The sequence below is a fragment of the Ammospiza nelsoni genome, chromosome 21 (assembly GCF_027579445.1).
Source record: "Ammospiza nelsoni isolate bAmmNel1 chromosome 21, bAmmNel1.pri, whole genome shotgun sequence".
Lineage (NCBI taxonomy): Eukaryota > Metazoa > Chordata > Aves > Passeriformes > Passerellidae > Ammospiza > Ammospiza nelsoni.
In genome coordinates, this window is record NC_080653.1 from 3668068 (window position 1) to 3690910 (window position 22843).

The 22843-nt window shown below is 37.9% G+C and overlaps 1 protein-coding gene across 9 annotated transcripts in view; it reads right to left on the reverse strand.

The window, feature by feature from the left end:
• Positions 1-22843, reverse strand: part of GTF2I (general transcription factor IIi) — a 70704-nt gene that overhangs the window by 40691 nt on the left and 7170 nt on the right. For 8 of the 9 annotated variants that reach the window (XM_059486868.1, XM_059486872.1, XM_059486870.1 and 5 more), the window contains exons 3-13: positions 22006-22144; positions 13254-13388; positions 12736-12919; positions 12516-12544; positions 11446-11494; positions 10698-10741; positions 9553-9570; positions 9326-9403; positions 2097-2156; positions 984-1046; positions 186-311 (exon numbers count right to left, since the gene is read on the reverse strand). In XM_059486868.1, coding sequence (XP_059342851.1) covers positions 186-311; positions 984-1046; positions 2097-2156; positions 9326-9403; positions 9553-9570; positions 10698-10741; positions 11446-11494; positions 12516-12544; positions 12736-12919; positions 13254-13388; positions 22006-22144 — 925 coding nt within the window. The remainder of the gene's footprint in view (positions 1-185; positions 312-983; positions 1047-2096; positions 2157-9325; positions 9404-9552; positions 9571-10697; positions 10742-11445; positions 11495-12515; positions 12545-12735; positions 12920-13253; positions 13389-22005; positions 22145-22843) is intronic. The other variant, XM_059486867.1, reaches the window with a different exon arrangement.

Sequence of the window (22843 nt, forward strand, 5' to 3'; positions counted from 1 at the left end):
GTTCTTAAATGAAATTCCAAAAATGTTTATTTTTTAGCTTAATTCTGTCAAAAAGTTCTAAGTGATCAGTTGATGTGACAGCTATTTTTGTGATGATACTGAACTTTTTGTCACCACAATATCACCCAAAACTTTTTTCAGAAAACACAGCAGGGAGACAAAATCATCTTTAATTTTCATCTTACCAAAACTGAATTCTTCTGCATTTCTTCTCCCAGTACTGGCACCTTCAGTAGCTGAACTGGGGCTCCTCAAACTCTCTTCAGGGGGCATGTACTCATCATCATTATCATCACCAACATCACCATCATCTTTAAGGAAGAAAAAAAAAACCAAACTGGTTTTACATCCAGGGAAATTGTGTGCACCACTGGAACTTCTTTGAATTTCAGAACACTAACAGAATTAAGGAACTGTGCTTACCAGGGCACCAAATTTTGCAACAAATTATTTAACTGTGTAAATTCAGAAAGCTCCTGTTCCCACCTGTGAAGGAACAATTTGTTCCTTCAAAAGGGTCTGTGCAAAGCACAAGAGAGCAAAAAACAAAGCTGCTTCTGTACTTCATAAGGAAAACAACCTTGTCTTCTGAAACATGACTGGGCATTGCATGATTGTAAAAAACCCCACTGAAACAGCAAAAGGAATCACAAAATAAATTGTGCTGATAGGAACTACCTTTGTTATCTAACTGGAAGTAATATCATACCATATAGACTATACCATAGGTCCCAAAACACAGTACCAATGTTTTGTCTTGAAGAGTTCAAATGTTCTAAACCCATTTTCAAACCACTGTAAAACCAATGAAATTCATCAAACAGGTCAAATCTGCCATCAGGTTCATTTACCAAGCAGTGCACAATACAAACTCCACTCAACACCAGCACACAATTCTCTTCATTCAGTGCCAAGTAATGCAATATGTGGAAAACACATTCTGGATATAAAAATGTCTGAAATCAATGATGTGGAGAACTGACCTTCGTTACCGAACTCAGCCTCAGAATCCTCACTTGTTTCTGATGAGTCAGGCTGGGAGGTTTCTGAAAGGGAAAAACAGGACTGCTGAATGGTGGACATGGACAAGATCTTCAACCAAACACTCCATGCCTTTGCATCTAAACTACATTGTGAAGGAAGCCCCTTGAACTCACAGAATGCAAAAAATATAGAAGCAAAGATATTTTACCATGAGCCTCTGAACAATTCCAGACAAAGGCCAGGAGGTGAGGATTACATTGCTAAACTGCACATGCTACACTGCAGGGTTGCTGCTATGACTGAAGGAAATTCCATCTTCTTGGCTTTGTAGGGTTAATACAATCATCATTATTTCCCCCTCTCTTACCCAGGATTACTGAAAATATAAACAAAGGCTGCCTGTTCTCACAGATTAGGGATTTTTTTATCAGCTCTACAGACTCATTGTTTCTGCACTATGATGATTTCCATAACTGGCTGCAAGGCCATCAATCAAACATGGGAGGGAAATTCATGAGCACAATGCTTTTGTTGGGGCAGATTGTCCAAACAAGACAAGCAGGATTACCCAATCAACACTCAGTGTGAGAAAGAGCAATTTATACTTAACTGCACTACAGTTAAACAAAGCGAAGCTAATTGTATCAGAAATTCTTTTAAAATTAAGTAGCAGTGCATGAAGGAACATATTTTAATTATTCCAACAGAGTAAAGCTGCACTTGTGCATCTTGAAGAGTATTTTCCTTTAGATCTCATTGAAAGTTGCACTTACAATTTATAATGCTGAGTTTTATTAAACTCTAGAAGTAATTATGAAACAGACTGAATTTCTTGAGAAACATACCAATTTACACAAACAATTTGTGCTTTAGAGTGATCAACCTGATACTCCTCTTTAAATTTAGAAAAGTAAGACATTAAGTTCCCATCTACATGTCTGTTTACTTTGACAGCTGGAAATTAAAGCAACCATAATTTTCATTTCTATTCATGTTTAAGTTCCAATACCCTCAGTTTTATGGCAAATCAAGTAGCAAAGCTGTGAAAAGTAAAACTCACACACTCAATTTCTAACACAGATGTGAGGAAAAAATACAAGTAAAAGATCTACCTGGGTAAGTTTTTCCAGGAGCAATGTTTTCATCTATCTCTGGTGTTTTGGAAGGGCCTGCTTGAGAATAGAGAGAACAGTTTTTAAGGGTGTCTCACAACAAACACATACTTCCAGCCCATACAGGAATTTGCCAAGAAACTTCCAATTTCCTATATGATATGCTCACTTTCTGTAATTTTAAACTTTGGAAAGACTGTTAAATATTAAATATTTATACATCCTTACTTACTGGGTTCAACAGATTAAAAATGGGGTTAGTGGCAGCATTGTGCATTTCTTAGACTACTGAGCAGTCAAGAGATTCATGCTGAACAGCAGATTTCAACTGATAAACTAATTTTTTAAAAAAATGTTGATGCTTCTGCCTTTCTTCAAGGACACTTTAATCAGCTAGATCTTTTCCCTCTTCATTAAAGTTTATATTCCTAAGGAGCATTCTTTGACCTCAACATTCCTATCTACATTTAATACATAAATTCACCAGGCTTAAAGTAATTTATGACACTCCAAGGCTGTTTACTTTTCATTACAACAGCTCTTTTGAAGACTACAGACTGGTTGAAAAAGACTGGTGCAGAAAGCAGCACAAAAACTACACTTAACCTATTATTAACACTCCTAAATGATTTGTGGTTTTTTAGTGTTTATTTATATATGTTTATTTGTGTTTATTTAGTGTTTATTTATATATGTTTATTTGTGTTTATTTAGTGTTTATTTATATATGTTTATTTGTGTTTATTAACACTAAATTAACACTCGTAAAACCCTACTGCTTACTGCTCTGGCTCTCCTGCAGCTGTGCTAGAAGGGTGAGATGCTTACAGCACAAACATCATCACACTGAGCAAGAGGCCATTCTGCACCACAGAAACAGCACACGTATGGAAAACCTGCCCTTGTGTGGCAAACAGGAGTAACTGGAACTGATTTGGACTAATTGTTCTGTGCAAATCCCATAATTTCTGTCTGCATTTGCAAAAGCAACCTGCAGAAGCTCATACAGGTGGCCAGAAATTCTAGCTGTTTAGAGATACGTTCATAAATGTATCAGCCACAGTATGAATAGTTCCACAAGAGAAAAGCTACTGTTAATTAATAAGGCAATGAAATATTCTAAACTCTATTGCGTCTGCAAAGTAAGAAAGAAAATACAGAAAATACTATTGTCACAATCAGACTTCATGAGTATTTCAGTCAATTGAAAATACATATACAGCATCAAATAAGTGACTATCTAAGTATTAAAGAAAACAATGGTAATTAGGTGGTTACAATAATGCCAATTTGAACAGTTCTGCCTAATTTGATTATTCAGATTTTCAGAGATTAAAAATGAACAGCATTTGTGAGGAACCTATGCAAAGTTCTTTGCTTGAAACACATTTCTTTCAGCAAGTGCTGCTTAGATCTGCTCCTGCCACTTTTCTTTGCTGGGGGAAGGTGTTTCCCACCCTCCTCCTATTTTTTTAATCTGTTTACTTCAGAGGAGCTCCCTGATTTTGTCCAAAACACAGCTCCACAAACACTGATGTTGGCACAGCCTAGATCATAGTCCAAAGATGAGGAAAAACAGGGAGGAAAAGGAGCCAGAGACACTCATGGTCCTCCAGGCCTCAGCAGAAGGAATTCTCATACCAATAATGTGATCTGCAACTATTAGGGGCGAGTGAGAATAGAACACAACACCCTGGGTGTGCTGAAAATGTCTCCATGGACTAAATTTGCTTTTATTTAAATCAGCATATTCAGCAGATGCACCCAGTCAGGTTTGTCATCTCCTAAGAACTCCTGTGAACATGCAATTACTATTACTCATAAGGCATTGACACAAAAAAATATGCATCCCACTACAACCAAATATCTCAAAATATGCACAGTTTTGCATTTATTCCTTAATTCAGAAATCCTGACAGGATTGTTTTACCCCTATATTCTGAAGTATTCTCTGTATTGCATTATCTTTGTGCCAATACATGCTGTGACAACAGTAAAAAAGGAAAACTAATATTCTTTCATGCATTTAAACTTGAAGAAACATTTCTCTGGTTAAAAAGATTAAATTAGTAGATTTACAGCCCTTGGGACTAAGCAGAGAGAACTCAGTCCTTTTATCTGTAATATTGATAAAAACTATAGTACATGTAGTAAAACCATGAGAATTTTTTTCAAAAGTGACAGAGATTATTTCATAAAACTTGAACATTTTTTCCATATTAGAAAGCTTGAACAGAGGAAAAAAGCAATATGAAAAAGTTGTTTCAGAAATTAAAACATGTCAAACAATAGATTCTGCTATCCTAATACAGTAAAGACTAGAAAATTAAATTTAAAAGAGTTCTACCACCAAGAGATATTAATAAAACCAGATACATTTCCACTTTACTGCATTAATGCACACAACAGGCAGAAACACACAGATATGACATAACCAAGGAAAGCAAAAATCAAGTACAGTGGTAACTAGATCAAAAGGAGCTCCATCCAGAAATAAAGATATGAAAAAAAAAATCACAAAATAGAAAAATAAGAAAACTCAAGAACTAAATTCTACCAGTGAAGGTGGGATGTAGGAGGAAGGATGGGCACAGAAGTGGGAAATTTAATTACTAAAATCACAGGACATCTTAGAAGTAAAATCTTTCAGTATGTTTATGTGTTGAAATCTGAACTTCAGATGTGTGGGCAGAGCTCAGCAGTTCCACCTTGATCCAGGGAAAGCAGAGGTTATGCTCTTAAGCTAAGAGCCAGCTCTTACACAGCACAGGCACTTGGGAACTCTCTAACACCCACACCAAACCTTGGTCTTTTATGAGCAGATAAATACAGGAGAGATCACTGCACCCAAAGCAAGTGCTTGGTCTAGGATTCAGCAGTGCAGTGGAACCCTGTTGGAGATGGCTGTTGGCATAAATTGAAACTCCTGAAACGTCTGTTACAAACAGGTGATTTTTCACATTGCAACAAATCCATTAAAAACAAGAGTAGATGTCACTCCCTCAGTCACAGCTATTCTTTCTGTCTACACACCCCACACCATTTACTTACACTGATTCCAAACCTCTCAGCCTCTGTTTCTAATGGATTATGGCCTAATGTCCTAACACTACACAGCCAAACCTGGGCCACTTGGCAGAGGAATGGATTTATCACCACAAGGATAAGCAATGCTCATTTTTCTGGCCTTCTTATAGGCTACCTATATAGTAGCAATGTGAACTAGATGGGATTCCCTTCAGGAAGCACAACACTGTGCTCACTATATATTCTGGAATTTCTTGGTTTAAGATAATACCTGCACAGTCAGTGTTACATGCCAGGCTAGCTTCACAGATTTAGCTCCATTAAAATACACATTATTAAAATACATCTCTAGTATTCTCAGAGATCACCAAAGGAGAAATTTTTTGTTGTTAGGGACATACTAACAGACATTCATTATTTTTAAGGTTTCAGAGTGAGAATAAATGCCAAGTTTACATTCACATTTTGGGCTTTTTCTTTGTAGAAGAAGAAATTTTCAATTTCATTTGGGTTTGGATGAATGTCCTGTATTTTAACTGTCTCAATAACACTGTCAAGAATTCCAAAACTGACAGCACTGTTCAGCTACATGGTGTTTAAAAAAAAAAAAGCTGTTAGGCAGTTTTTTTACTCACTTCTAGGTGTTTTAAAAACTGAACCAGACAATTCACAGGACAGACTGTTTACAGCCTTTTCCTTCTGCTTCCATTTTTCTCCATTTTAACTTCAAGGCATCAGTGAAGACCTACATTCACAAAATTTACAGGATAACATGCCACTTTTACAAAGTGTTTGGTTGTAAGTCAGCAAATAATTCTGTTCTGTATAGGTTATGCCACCAAAAAACCCTGCTTTATCCTGTGATGATAAAGCACTGAGCACTCAGCATCCACCCAGCAGTGCCACACTTAAAAAGGTTTGTTTTTATATAGGACAAATGAGGTGTTCTCAAATCTGAAAATACATCTGACTCTTGAGAAATTATTATTTAATTTGTTAGTTGCTGGTAAAAATACTAAATTATATTTAAACCATTAAACCAAGAAACAGCATTCTCAGTTATTTATCTTTTCATAAGAGCCATAGTCACTGATACAGTAAGGCACATGCAGGAACACCAGCTAACATAGCTGGAATGCCCCAGGATGTATCACTTAGTCCTGATGATAAATACTCAGTCCTTTTCCTCATTTAGTCAATCATCAAAATCTGGACCTTTTTCCCAGAAGAGGTTGTCTTTGGGTCTCCCCCAAATTTAACACTGAAGTGACCCTCACATTTGTCCTGGACACTTGAAAAAAACATCCACTGCCATAGAGTTTGCACTAGTTTGAAAGCAAACCAGTGGGAGATTCCAAATCAAAACAACCATTTAACAGGAAAATTAAAATAAAAAGAGAAAACACTGGCTTAAACTGACAGAGTGAGAATATAAAGTGATATCCTATTGGTCAGGGTGGTGGTAGCAGTCCAATTAAATGGTGGCTGCAGATGTGTTGGAGTGATAGATGTGGTTCTGCTGAAGCAGTGGTCCTGTAGAGGGGCCTGGTCTTCCTCTGAAGGTCCAGTGGTGGTTATGTAACTCTTGTCCACTAGGAATTCAGTAGGTAAGGCTACCCATGGTGTTCCAAACCTCAGATTCTATCCAGGTAGGAATCCTTGGTTCCTCCCCCTGGGCAGAGCATCTCCCCATGGGATGATGGAATTTATCAGTCATGCAGAGAGACCTGATGGCCCATTAGCAGAGACAGACCCCAGAGTTATCAGGGATGAGTCATGGAGGAGAGATAGGGAACACTGCCCCACCTGTTCTAACAGCTTATGAAGATGGTACTAGAATACATACTTTTGGTTACAGCTTACTTTGTAACTTAAGACAGTGCTAGAGCCCACTGACAGAAAACTGCCCCTTATTCTCTGTCAATACACCCACATGAAGTTTTAGATGACTGAGTCCCTATTTCTCAGTCATCTTATTGTGTACTGCTAAAACAATTCTAAATTTAGATGTTGCCATGAGTTAATTCAGTATTAACTCATGGCAACATCTAAACGGGGCAACCTTCAACTGAGATGAGAAGAACATCCAGCTACAGATATCATTTTCCCTCTTTGATTAACAGGAAGAGTTAGTGTGCCAGCCAGGCATACAGCACATTGATCAGCATTACAGATCTTTGAGAGGAAGCACTTAGAGAAAAAATACAACCATTAAATTTTATCAGTGAATCACTTTCTCCAGGAAGCCCAAGCAGATTGCTGTTCCCTAATACTTAAGTTGTTTCTTCTCAGAAATGGATAAGCCTGGCTTTTGCTGTAGGTTATTTTTAGCAAAATTTATTACCTTATCTGTTTTCTTTATTTTGTAGCACATCTCTCCAAAGGCAATGCTGGGGCAGACTATGTTATTCCTCAGGAACACCCCAGAATAACCACTTTTTAAAGGTTCACTTCTTGTACAGCACCACCACCCACACACAAACACCTATGTGCCTCCAGAATTTATAGCTCTACAGTCTGGACAACCTTTGGCTTGAATCTGAGTGATAGCTACACAGAGAATGAAGGGGAAGCTGCTTTACTTGTCTAGTCAGCATGACTTGACATGAAAATAAAAACATCTTTCAGCTCACAGCACCCCATCACTTCTACCAATATACTCAGTTCTGTCTTGTTTTAAATGCCATTTTGGACAACTGCACTGCGGGCAAAGAGGGGGAGTCATCCCTCAAGCACCACTTTATCAGAAAGAGATATATATTTATATATCAGAAGATTTAAATTTAGAGTTCTTTGAAAGACAACAGAAATGCCCCCCATCAAATGTGCTTAGACTTCACTCTAGAAGTATATTGCATGACTTGGATTTTTCAGATGCAGTGCAATGGATACTATTTTGTAAAGTAGTGATTTCAATGCAGACTCTCTTCAGATGGCATTGAGTTACACTGTGGGCTATTGGCCAATTTCTGACATCATTTGTATGCATGAAATGGAAAACCACAATGGGGATAAAAAGCAAAAGAATGGGAAGACTTGGCGTTGGAAGGAACAATGATTAGGTTGTCTTCACACCAGTATCTACTTTTACTATATTAAATTTGCTAGCCTGTAAGACTCCAAGGCTAGGCAGTGTACACATATGAAGAGCAGATAATCCTAACACTATTCCAGTTCTGCACTCAAAGGGTGACACTTTGCTATGCCATGGTTGAGGTCACTCTGAGTGATGCTCTTATGTCTCTTGAGATGTGCTAGCATGAAGTATTGATTCCACATCCCCATAATTAGTTATTAAAGCACATTAGAAAATAGTCTCAAGAATCCTCATGTCAGAACATACATCAAATGTTATCTCAGTAATATACAGTATTACAAAATTAAGGGATGTGCTGTTTTGCACTTCACTGTTGAACATATAGCTGTCATTGAGAGATATGTGGCAGCTTGCCCATGTTTCTTTGTATTACTCAATTAATCTAATGACATGTACACATAGGTTGAAATTATAAATTTAAGGTTTTAGTTATTTTATATTGCCATTTATAGTCACAATTTCTTAATTACCATTCATGCCAACATAAAGAAAAAACAATTGCTGTTCTCTCCTAGCTGAGGTGAATGTATAAACTGGATACATGGAGGTGAGGCAAAAGAACTGGGAGAAAATTTAAAACATACATGGAGGCTGAGCCATGGGCCTCAAAACATTGTTTTGCTTTGTCCACATAAATAAACCTTTCAATACAATTTTGACACATACTGGTCATTCCTACAAAGGAAGTGATTGATACACTTCCAGTCACAGAATCACAGAATGGCTGATTATATGATGTACAGTGTATAAAAATTACTGAAACTTTAAACTGAAATAAAAATTCAAGCAGCGCTCTAGAAAGCATCACCAGAAAGGTTTATTTCCTGTTTAACAAAGTTATTGAATTATAGAGTCTGCACATTGTACCCTCAGAAAAATACATCAAGCAGTTTCAAAACTTCCTCAGAACCAAACACACACATATGGGTTTGGGATGAAGTTGTTCTTTTGGTATTCTTCAAAATAACATGATAGGAAATGCTGTATCCTAACAGAGCTAAGTAATTGCATGTTTAATGACCAAAAATTACTTAAAAGAGAGTCATGGAGGGATCAACACTTTGGCAACCAATCATTTAATGAGATAAACACATTATAGCATTACCTGGAGTATTAAATTGATAGTAGTTAGGATCATCTTTTTCCTGTTTCAATGTTACTGTTGACAATTTGGAAGAAATTCCTGTAGAAGCAACAAAGGAATCAAATATGGAAACAATAATAAGCAGATTCTTAAAACAAAAACAACCACCAAAAAAAACCAAACACAAACAAAACAAAACAAAAAAATCACCAAACCACCAAAAAATCAAAACAAAAAAATGCACTCACCATGATCCTCGTTGGTCTCTATTAAAAAAAAAAAAAAAAGAAAAAGGAAAAAAATACAAAACATTACACATTTGCTGAGCTAAAACAATGGTAACAAGTGACCTGCTGGTTTCTTATGTTTCAGTTTGGTCAACCCCAGAAATAATCTAGGATTAAATACCTCCCAACAAACCAGGCTCCCCTGAAGATGTTGTCTCAGATCTGAAGAATATTTTTTAAATTGGCTCCTTCCTCTTTGCATGCTACCACAGGAAAAAATATATTTAATCACTCTTTGTGCTACAAGTCCTGGGAAAGCTCCTGAGAATTACTTAAAATGCCTAAAAGGCAGCACTGGAAATAGTCTGGGAGTGACTTAGTAAAAAGTTCATGTTAATGCTTTGAGTATGTCAAGGAAAACATGAAAAATGGAGGGTGCCTAAACCACAAATTTCAAGTTGTGAAGCACAAATAACAAGAGCAAAAAGTTGAACCACATAGGAAAACTTAATTCTAATAAGAAATTGAGCAGCTCAACCCAGCAAAAGGCAAAGGCACCAGTTTATCTCCCAGCACACCTGCTGCCTCACTGGCTGTAATGGGATTGTCCATGCTTTTATCTCACAGCACACAGCTCAGCATTACTCTGCCACAGATCACAATGCCCTGGGGAATCATCTGCTACCTGCAGAGCAACTTAGGAATCATCTGGCAATGTTTAAATAACAAATAATACCTCTTGTTATTTATGAACTTTTAATTTCTATTTTAGCTAGAAAATGGACATTTTTTTATTTTCAATATTTTAGGAATATTAACAAATAAATTCTTCTCTAAATTACATATAAAGATAAATTCAGTCTACAGTGTATTACAAATTTTTGTAATCTGTAATTTCCCTCTTGAAATGGAAGCATTTGGCTAGGGTTTAATATTTGATAAAAACTCCAACTGAAAAACAGACAGTTTCAAGGAAAGAAATGTTTTTCTGTGTCACCAAGGATGTCTATTTCCTACTTTTCTTTTTTTGGAGCTCTTTTTTTCTGTTTTTGCCTAAGTTCAGTCTTCTAACATAATCTGGGGTTTTTTTCTTTTTTTCTTTTTGTTTGTTTTTTTGGGGGTTTTTGGGTTTTTTCCTGCAAGTTAAGGCAAAATTTTGAACATACCAGGATCCTTGCTTGGTTCTGTTTTCACAGTAACAGGAGGACAACTATAAAATTAAACAAATCAAACAGAATGACATTATTAGAAACAAATCTTAGATTTCTGGGAAGTTCTTAAAGCTTTATAGCTTGTTAAGCAAAATCAATCTCTCAGAACTTTTTTCTTACAAGAACATAAAATTAAAAACCCCTGCATATTGGCTTATCTGAGTTTTTACAACTGAATTGCCAGCAATCTCCTATTCCTACTTTTTTTTTGAGGTACATCCAATATTCAGATCATGTTTAGCCTTTAATGAGAGGCAAACACAGAAGTACAGAAAACTGATCCCTGTTTTCACATTCACAAATTTTTGATATATTACAGATATAATATCTTCATTTACTAATTTTAAAAAAATCACTTTTTTAAAATTGAGGAGGGGGAAGGAAGCAACATTACATCTGTTCTCCCTCACTGCTGTACCACAAAACATGGCAAACAGACTATGAATTAAGACTAACAGACTGTGAATTAAGAACACCCATTGGGCTAATTAAGCTAAAGAGAAACTTTGCCATTTGTTTAACTTGTAACAGTTTCCTCACAAATAATGATCAAAAGAGAAGACTGAGCTTCATGCTTTTTAAAATGCCAAGTAAGCAAAAGTTATTCAAAGGTCAGATGTGCAGAAAAAGCACATTAAGACAAAGATACCAATATGAAAATAGATAGTTGATTTTAAAAAAATCTACATTATTTAAAATTCACCTTTCAAGTGGGGGTATAACTGAATGTGAAGGAGTTGTCACATCAGCTTCTGAAAGTTAAAAGACAATATTTTAATTTCCTGTACTCCATTTACTTTAAACACAAATTGAAAATATAACGTTGATTTCACAAAGCAAAAGCCTGTTCATATTTTACAAGCATATGTGCATATTTTCCTTATTCACAGATAATGAAAGATCCCATTAAACTGTACTGAGACACAAACAGCTTTAGAATGTCACTTAGCAAACTGAAAACCTGCCTTGTATTTTTGATAGTACTATATTTTTAACAGAATTTCTGTAATATTCCATCTCTAGTCCTCAACCTGAGCATAGGCAACACATCTCTAACTTTACTAATCAAGCATCAACTTCTGGCTCTTTTACTTAAGAAATTAAACTTTTCCTTTTGGACTACATTCCTACAGAGATTGCTTCATCATTTTAATAAAACAAATCCCCACATTTCTGCATTTAGCAAGTAAAGCAACATGACACCATAAAAGGAAGAGGAGAGGGGATTTCTCCTAAGCTAGAAGTGAATCTCTCTAGAGTTTTACAATACTCACTCTAGCTCAGAATTTTTCATATATAGAGGCTTTCATAGGAACTACAACACCTAGACACTTCAAAATATTAAGTTACTTTTTAAAATTAAATATAAATGCCAAAATCAGCTGGATAGTGGAACCCAAGCACTAGAATGTCTTGGCATCTTCTGTAAACTGAAAGCAATCCTTCCTATATTCACTTCTCCTTCTCTTAGGATACTATTCAATTCACATTAAATTGAAATTGAGTATAAGGATGAAAAATGAAACAGAATGAACTTGATCAAGACAAAGAATGAAATAGAATGATTTTCATCTCTAATGAGTTGCTCCTGGCAAACACATAAAGGAAAGGGTTATATATAGGAAAGGATTACTTATAAGTAAGGCAACTCACAGTCTAGAAATTTCTGCACAGTTTGCCACTTTATTTATATGAACAAATGCTCTACATATATTGCTACCTAAACTCAAATTCTAATATTTTTCTGTTTAGTGTGAATAAGCATTAACTTACCGATCTGTTTCTTTGGTTCTACGAAAGGCCTGGGTGGAAATATGGGAAGAAAAACTCAGTTTTAGCAAAGACATTGTTAATTACTTGGTAGTGTACATTACAGAGAGAATTCCTATTTAAGAGAAACAGTCTGCAGTGTATTTAATTAAAAATTAAAATTAATTTTACTGAAGTACAAAACCAAATTAGACAGACTAGCACAAGAAAGAGAGCAAATAACCTGTTGATACTAAATGAGATCTCTGATTTGTTTTTCAAAATCCATTTCAGGGTGGAAGCATCATAATTTGATGGATGTTTAAATGTGACTCCTTCTGGCAGGCCCTGCACTATCACAACAGACTGGTTCCTCTGAATCTCTTCATATGGCACAGGTACTGCCGCTGACTTTCCTAAAGCTTTACCTGGAAAAAAAAGAGGAGTTGTTTTGGTGTTGAGACTGCTGAAGTTAGCAAAAGTATGAAAAATTTTGTAACTTTGGACAGAACTGGAGCAAAAGCAAAGTGTGGATGCAACTCTTCTCAGAAAACCTAATACTGCTGGCACTAATGTGCACTGTGAAAGAATCTCAAATCACATCCCACAAAACACATCAAGAAGAACTACATGTGTGTTTTTCAGAAACAGCTACTAAAAGTTTCTAAAAACAGCAGTGTAGTTGGAAGGCTAAGTTCATGCAGTTTTTTCCTCCCAAATGGAATAAAAATTTTAAAATCTAGAAGAATTTAAAGCACCCACCATAGGAAAAGCAGAAAAACTCCTCCACAGACTTTCTAAGAGCCTCCAGCTCCTCAGCATCCAGTGCCTGTCTGTTTACAGGTAGTGTAGTCTTTGTTTTCTGCAGTTCTGGAGGCCTGCCCTCCTCTGTAACACCTGGCAGTTATTTAGAAAAATAAGACAAGCACAAAATAGTAAGTTATTAGAAGTGCTGAGTCCCACCACTTTAAACTAGAGATTCTCAAGCAGGAAACCTGCCAGGAAATTGCAAGAGTTTACTTTTATTAGAAGCAAATGCACACATCTATGTATATAAGCAATGAGCAAATTTAAATTTACACCAGAATTATTATATCCTCACTACAATCTTTGCAAATATCACCCCCTGAAGAACATGAATGACAAATTAAAAGACACATCCAAGGAGGCTTTCTTTGGCATGAAGAGGTTGAAAACACAATTAATCTCACAGGAGGATAATACAGTCAAAATAAAATGCTAAACTGCCAAGAAAAAAAAAGGACCAACAGAGTCACCAAGGAAAAGGTAAAATGCCAGTGTGAAGGGTCCCATAGCTCTCTAGTGCTGTGCATGTCATCTTATGCAGCAGTTCTGTTATGTCCTGGTTTATTTATTCTGTATGTGCTTCATAGAACATTTTACAGAAGGGATCTGACTTCTGCCATGACAGCTCATCTCCTTCAAAGGACATTTTAAGTACACACACCTCCTACTGCTGAATAAGAGGAGCTACAAACAAGACATCATCACTCAAACAAAGAAGATTTCAGCCCTACATCTTGTTCTAATCTCTGAGCAAAAGTCACTGCAAAAGAAGTGAGGAAGTAAGAACACTTCCAGTATTAAAAAGATTAAAAAGCAAACAGAAGCGATGGCTTTGGGTGGCAGCCTTCCTTTCTCATAATTCAATTCTTGCTAAGATTTACTGAGAATCATCCAGCAAAAGCAGAGGCAAACAACAGAGATATGCTTGCCTACCTTGAAGGAAAGGCAAGGGAGATCTGTGTTCCTTTGTGCAAGAGCATGATCAGTGCTGAAGCTGTGTCATGACTTCACCACGAGCCAGCACAGCAGTAAGCCTGAAACACTGCGATGTGCATCACCAGGACTGCTGGCATCAGAACTCTACACTGACACAAGAAAACAAACATCACTTTGAACAACTGATTACAAATGGGCTGTGAAATGAGCTGAAGCAGCAATGCTTTTAGTAAAACCACATTTATCATCTTAAAAACTCGCATCTTCATTTCAAAGAGAATCTCATCCTTCCTGTGCAGCTCATACATCTGCTTCATGCCCTGCAAACCCACCTCCACGTGACATTTAATTTGCCAGCTCTTCAGGCCTGAAACTTTTGCATTCTCTGCAGTATGACAGGGCCATCAGAACATGAAAAATAATGCAAAACTGGGATATTGTTATATACCTGTAACACAGGTGCTTAATCAATGACAGCATTTAGGATTTGCCTGTGGACTTGGGATAAGACATCAGCTTCCATTTACAACTACATCTAATGTAGCTTTTTGAGTGGGTGTTTTTCCTATGTAAGAAACTGATTCTCTGAAAATGCCTTTACTGCCAGCAGCTTCAGAAAGTGTACCCACACTTTCTAAAAATAATAAACAAACCAAAATTAAGATGACAACACTGCCCTCTTCATATGAAAATGAAAAGCAGACAGAAAGGTGGAGAAACTTTCTTAACTAGAAGACAAACCCTTATGGGTTTTTTGAATTACATGATTTTTATGCATTTTCTTATGATCACATTATGCATCTGCCTCCTTAATCCCTCCCACATCGTTGGCTGATTTTAATCAAGACTCACAGACAAGATTAAGTTTCAAATGCAGCAAGATTTGTAACAGCCCTGCAGAACTGATCAAATCTAGCAGGCATTCATTCCTCCTGGCACTATCAATGGACACACAAACCCTTGGAGCTTACACGGCTTCACAGGCTCTTCCAAAGCCCCTGCCACAATTACTGGAACCCTGAGCAGGATTCAGGCTACATCTGGGAGGGGATGTCAAGGACATATACAACAAGATCTGGTGCAGAAGAGGGATGAAGGGGCTGATTTATGGCTCACAAAGGGGAGGAATGGTTATATGGTAAAAGAATAGCATTCTGCACAGTTGTGAACACCCTGTGGAATTAGTTGCACTACTCTTCTAAATTCAGCAGGACTACAACTATACAACTCCCAACAACCCTCATTTTGCAATGAGAGTCAATAAATGCTTAAGTGCCTCTTATTTTCTTTGACTGTCTAGATGTTTTGGAGTTCTTTAGAATACCCTTCCCTCCAGGTCTGACAGTCCAGCATTACACTCAGCTGGAAAAGGAATCTCCCAGCTGTCCCCATTCTAAGCTACAAATCCAGCACTGTCCTCATCTCACCAAAGAATAAGAAACAAAGAAATCAAGCTTTAGCAGAAAAACAATCTACTTAACAGAAACTTCCTCAAAAAAATCCTGAAGATGAGATGCTCAATAGAGAACTGCTGGCACAATTTGGTATCTGAAGCTGATAGAGCTCAGGACTCCACTAGCTAAAGAGCTGTCAGTCTCATAGCAGTTAAAATATCAGAAGGTTTTTAATCTGGTGTCTTTCATTCCCTCAGGGAGAGAAAAACAAGAAGTAATTGAAGCCCCAAAACAGATAGCCCTCAAGAAATAATGAGTTAAAACATAGAACGTGAGGCATTTGAAAAAGGCATAGTATTAGGAAACACATAGAGCAATTCATCAGCTAAAACATGGAACACAATGACAGGAAAGAGATAGGGATAGGAGAAGTGATGGGCTAAGCATGATCAGAGCCAACAATGTCAAACTGACCCTAAGAACTTTGCCAAGCCATAGAGACCAAGCCAAGTACACCGGGAATTGACCAAATAAGGAAAGAAGTTCAAAAGTTTAAAGAGGAAGACTCATCAGGAGACCCCAGCCCATGATGAAGGCAACCGGAATGACCACCAAGAAGATCCTCAAAAGAAGTGTCCCCGCCCACGCTCCGCCTATGCCACGCCCCATATGAATATTCATGCAAAGATATGATTATGTATATGATCTGATGCAATCTTATATCCAAAACTGTATAAAAGCTTGCTTTTGTTACGGGAAACTCGGAAATCCATTTTGTGATTTCCCCGACGCGTTGCAATAAAATACCTCCTGCTTATCTGACTTAGGCTGAGTCTCTTAGGCAGTTATTCTCGCCTTTTGGGGCAAAATTCGGCATCATAATTTTAAGACTATGAATGTGACCCCTGCACAGGAACTCTGAGAGGCAACTTAAGAGCAACAACAATCTTGTAACACCACTCCTATGCATGTATTTCATTCTTGGTACTTAAGGAAAATTACTGCAATGAAAGAGGGAAAGTAAATGGGTGCACAGCTAAAAGCATTTTGCTTTGGTTATAATATCATTCACTCAATTTATCTGTGAGCTTTTTAAGGCCATCCATCTTTACGGCTCATGAAATTGGCAAATTTCCTCAATTTAAGAAAAGCAATTTTATAATTATCAAAGGATCACTTGAACCACACAAAAAGCAAATCACCTGAAGCAGAATTTAGGAGGCACGAAATTTCAGAAATACTGACTATCTACACTAAGTTTCTGTTTGTTTTTGACTCTTGAGGAAACAAGATGTGTGATTTCCAAGGAAATGGGACTGAACTTTCCCCACAGGATTTTAAACCAGCTGTTAACTTCACACCCCTTAGCTGACTAGGCAGAGACAGAACATTAAAGGTTTGTGGCAATCAAGCCAAGCAACCTAGCTGTACAAGTTACTCAGAAGGATTCAAGGAGACAGAAGCCCAGCTGCAGATCTTCAAGCAGGTCCACAGTAGCCTAGTTAATGGGAAAAATCATTTTACTTGTCTGCAGATGATGGAATACACCCAAGAGGAAACAGATACACACCAAAAAACCATACTGAGGAGCCAAAGCTGACCAATCTTTCCCATAAGTTTGTGGAGAACTGCATTCCAGTCATGCTTGGATGTGTTCTTACATAAAGAACACCCAGATTCTGAGCATTCCTGAACCTACAAGAAGCTCTCCCAACCTGTGGCTGGGTGGACATGGAAGTACAGGTAAGAAGAGCAGAAGACCCTGGCCCAAAGTCTCTAGCAGGACGTGAAGTCAAACTCAAGCCCATAGCAGATGCACTGTTAAGATCAGTGTGGAAACCCAAGGCCATCAGAAGAAAAATGAAGGCTGCAAAAATAAAGGACCTATCCAAGATGAACCATCTACAGGTGCAAGATGGCCCCATCTCAGTCAACTGAGCCCAAAGCCCTGGCACCACCAAAGAAACAAGCAGCATGACTGGGAGAGCTGCCAGAAGTTGAGAACTAGCAGGATTAAGCTTCTCTGCAATATCAATGGTGTAGAAGACAGTACCAGTGGAAATGCTAGCAGAGGCAACTGGGATTCTTGGAGAAGAATTGTCTCCTTGGCAAATGGGATGGAGGAACATATGGTGCTGGGTAAACATCTTTCAAAGTCCAGGACAGGTGACCAAAAAGGTCCTTCTGAATCAGGAAACTCTTCTGAAAGTTTCCCTTTTGACAGAAAGTTCTCTTATTTCCCTGGGGAAAATAAGGCTTCCTCTGGGTTTTGGGGTTTCTTTGGATGTCTTATAAACTATCTCCAGCTCACAATCAAATGAGAATGAATTCCACAGAGCCCAAGAGAAACTGCCACGATGACAAAGATGAACACTGAAGAGAACAGCATTCTTCAGATCCCCAGGAGTAAGTCCCCTGTTCAGGACAGCTGATAACCCACAACTCCAGAGCAATCCAGAGATGACAATCCAGAGGCACTTTATCTTGCCAAGGCCATGCAAGAGGAGCTGAGGACCACACAATACACTTTAGCAGGGGACAGCAACTAAAAAAAAAGGGGTAGCACTGTTAGAGCAAGATGTGTATGATATTGATTGCTTACAGTGCAGGAATATCTACACTTGTCCATAAGCTCAATATGAGCAGGTGCTCAAAGAACATGCTATTTCTATATACAATACAAACTTACACAGGCCTAGAATGTCTGACATTGCAGGTTACCCAAAGCACATGTTCTGGATACAAGAACATGCAGCTCTACACTGATTGAAACAGTCTGTTTCACCATGACATAGGGCTCACAACCACCTTCATTAAGCAGAGATCAGAAGAATACATTATCTGACTCAGTCTTAAATAATTAATGCCTGTTGACTGGTTTTTCAACACTTACTACACAACCATACTAAAATTTTTAAAAATGTTGTTGTTATTATTAATTCCTAACATATTTTCTTAAGGTAATAAGGTAAATGGGCTATGGTCAGGGCTCATCCTTGCCCTGCAGCAAGGCATTAGGGAAGCCATGTGGGTCAGGGTCATCATGAATGAAAGCCACAAGAAACCAAACTCCAGTGTTGCTTTCACTGAACCACTATTATTTTTATCAGTTCTATACCACTAAAAAGTGTACACACTACTTCCTTCAGAAACCTCATAAATACATTTCATCAGTTTAGCCCACTAAATTACACTCATTAATTTAAAAAAACCAGTGGATTTGAAGCCTCAGCCCTGCAAATTCTGAAAATGCCTCATACACTACTCAAATTACACAAAGGAACTTTGAAAAATGTGGAAATAAAGACTGAAGATATGTGCTGGCTTACAGAGAGTCAGACATAACCAGAGGTGCTTAGTAACTAGACTTCTGTTTCCATATTTAAAGAAATATGAAGGCACCCACAAGTGGAGAGATAATTCTCACTATTGTCAGCACGATGTGTTCCAAGGACTGACATCACAGATGAATTTTTAAAGGTTTAATTCTAACAGCAAGGTAAGAATCTCTTAGAAGCCTTTATCAGTCCTAAAGTAACAAGTCCTAAAGTAACAAGGACTCAAGTCTCACTTGTTGAATATACAAAGAATTGTGTCCTTCCTGGATTCTTATAAAACACATATTAAAATCTCAACTACCACTGCCTACTCCTTGCTTTCATACTCAACTGAAGAAACAATGCAACAAGGAACTGTTGCCTCCATAGCTTTACATTTTAGAGCAAATGATATACTACAAACTTCATCAAGACCTCAAAGCTGCCAAAGGCAGTGATGGAATCAGCATCACCAGGAATATGTAATGCTATTATTCCGAAAAATTGTTGTTCTGAAGTAATGTTTTCTGGAATTATCAGCATTGTTCTCAGGGACAAAAGAAAACTATTTCCAGTATCAAGAGTCCCCTGAAAGCATGGGAGATGTGCACTTAGTGAAACCATGAAAGCAATAACTGACAATACTGGCTTTGTTCACACAGATCTACACCACAATGTTCTGCAAGAATCATAATGGAAACACTGTTTTCAAAGTTAATATTCTTTAGTCCTATCAGCCTGACAGCACAAAAACACAGCCCAAGAACAAGTATCTTGTAACTGGAATAAAGCAAAAGCTGAGGATTATCAAAACTGATGTAGGATTTAAACACAGGCATGCATCTACAGAAACATCTCATACAGCCAAATACAAGCATGGATGAGAAGCCAGTGCTTCCCACATTACAAAATCTGAAACAGAGATCTAGCCAGGAGATCAAACAGCAAATCCCCATAATTTCTGATCCTCTACTAATAAATGTGTCTACTACACAAAGTCCTTGGTATATCAGGGCCCATGATACCACAGTACTGGCAATAACACATAATACCTAGGATGTCAGGCAACAAAAACAAAACAAAAAAAAGCAATCAGGTGAAAAACTGAATCCCTCCCCAGTACTCAGATAGCAGTTTTCACAAACAAGAGTATACAAAGATTGTCCTGGTAAAAAATGAAAAAATAAGGAAAAAGAAAAAGAAATTGATTCATCTTCTACTTGATTCTGCGATCAAGTTACAATTCTACATTTTGATATCAGCTATCTCTTACAACCCAACATTGTGTTGACTTTCCTTGGAGTAAATATGTGCACAGAAAGTCACTGTCCATGCCAGTAGGACAAAAAGAAAAAAACAGAGCCCAATTGTCTTAGGCTGCAAGATGTGCCTGGGGGGGGTGTTCTATCCCCATCTGTCAGAGCTGGGGCAGTTCTCTGCTGTCCTTGGGGCAGTTGTTTCTTTATCTCTCCCACAGCCAACCCTCCCTCCAGCAGATCTCTGCTGTCCATGGCCACTGAGTGTCCCTGCAGGGCTGATCCAATGCCAGCATCCCATGGGGAGATGCTCCGCCCAGGGGAGGAGCCAAGCATTCCTGCCTGGATCCAATCTGAGCCTGGCACAGCACAGCAGCCTTTGCCCCCTGCACTGCCAGAGGAGCAGCTTTCTGCTGCCCTGCATGGCCAGAGGGAGCCCAGGCCCATCTGCAGCAGCCCTGGAGCTGCAGAGGAAAACTCCCCCCTTGTGCAGGATCCCTGCTGCAGCAGAGCCACAGCTGGCACTGCAGGAGGGCTGAGCCCCCCTGGGATGGGGCTGGGACACCGCCCTGACACACAGGGGGCAGGGACTGCTCTCACTCTGGCTGTGGTTTTTTTTTGTTTGTACTATTGCATTTGTATTTTAATTTTCCTAATAAAGAACTGTTATTCCTATTCCCATATCTTTGCCTGAGAGCCCTTTAATTTCAAAATGAGAATAATTCAGAGGGAGGGGGGTTACATTTTCCATTTCAAGGGAGGGCTCTTGCCTTCCTTAACAGACGCCTGTCCTTTTCAAACTAAGACAACTACCACAAACAACTCATCTTGAGACAGAGCCTCCAAGACAATTTCTTATAGCAGCAAAAGCATTTTTGGGAGTAAGTCTTTCTGTTACACACTAAATGCAGTTGCTTTCCAAGCAGTATTTAACTTGACAACAACAACTTGACAGTTTTTTAAACTCCTAATCAGACTGATTCTTCTATCATACCCTACCTTTGACCTCCAACTTGTCTCTTGCTCTAGGCAAATAATTTTGTTATTTATTAGGCAGTATCCACTACCAACACTTTCCCAAATGACTGCATCAATGCTCCTCTAAATCATCACTGAACCTTTGAAACCTATCCCTAAAAATACTGTCCTCTATGAATGAATCAATGAATCAAGTTCTTTGAACACAAAAGTTGCACAGTTTTACTGTAAAAATGAAATTAAACAAAAAACACACCCTAGATGTACTTAAAGCAGTAGAAAAGTAATGCAGATGTAATTTCAAGTCATAATGTTACAGATGAGTACTTCTGTCTACTAAATAAAAGGGATATAAAATAGCTACATGAAAAAATACCATCTTCTCAAAACTGTGCATCTGCTTTAGTAAAGCATGAAGTGATCTCAAGAACCAGGACCACTTGAGTTGACAGAAGTACTTCTCTACCTGCTCACTGCCTTCCTCCACTCTTCCCGAGTGGAAAAAAAGTTTGGAGGACAGGATACAAAGCAAAATTAACACACACACACTAGGAAATGTAGATGTATTATAATGGCAAACTGTCTAATATTTCTTATTGTACTAGTTTTCATATTATCTAAGTAAACATGAACACTTCCAGCCACTGTAGAAATAACACCATAAACAAGACCACTGTTACTGCTTATTTTACAGCTTGATTTGCATTAGCCAACATAATTATAGCATGCAGCCACAACAGACAGGATTTTGCCCCCAAAATCATTAATATTATGCAATATACATTATGCAGATTGTGATATACAAAAAGAAAACATTGAAACTTACAGTATTCCATAAAATCCGTCTTAAAATCTTCCCTAGAGTTGACAAAGGCTTTTCCTCTCTCAGTTCCAACAACAAAAACATTTCTTGCAAATACACCAATACAGGCAATTTCTGCCTTGGATTTGGAAAGTTCTTTACACTATAGAAAGAAAAAAAAAGCTTTTATTATCATAGTTAAGATACAGTTAATAAAAATGTATGTGATTTCATGTAAAACAATTATTGCACTGCTGCCAGCATCCACCCTTCAGAAGATACTGTGAGCAACATAACATCAGCTAGTAGCAAAGCACAATTTACATATCTGGAATGCTTTTCATCAGAAATCTTAACAGTACTGTAGATTCATCAGCAAATTAAGACCTTGTATAGACTCAGAGATTGCATTGTTTTTAATTGAAATTATTTATGACATTAATCCATGTTCAATTACCACTTCCACATTAATCATACTGAGTGTCTTACTCCATCTTCAACAAAGCACACAGAAGTTTTGTATATTCACAGCACACTTCTCACACACCATCTTCTGCTCAGAAAGGTGGGGCTGCAAGGAGGATGGCTCCCTGTGGTCTGCCCTGTCCTGTCTGCTGGGCCCAGCCCCAGGTGAATGGCCCCTGAATGGAAGGATTGCACCATCCCTGCAAACATCTACATATGTTCTGCCAGGAGAAATTTGTGGCAAGAATTAAGGCAGGAAGCCTCTGGAGAGAACAAGGATCCCAAAAAAACGGGTGAGATGACCAAGTAGTGATCACAGAAAGTCAGACTCGCATAGGAACTAAATGAGAGTTTGCTACAGCCTATAAAAACACCAACAGTTGAGCATAAAAGAAGA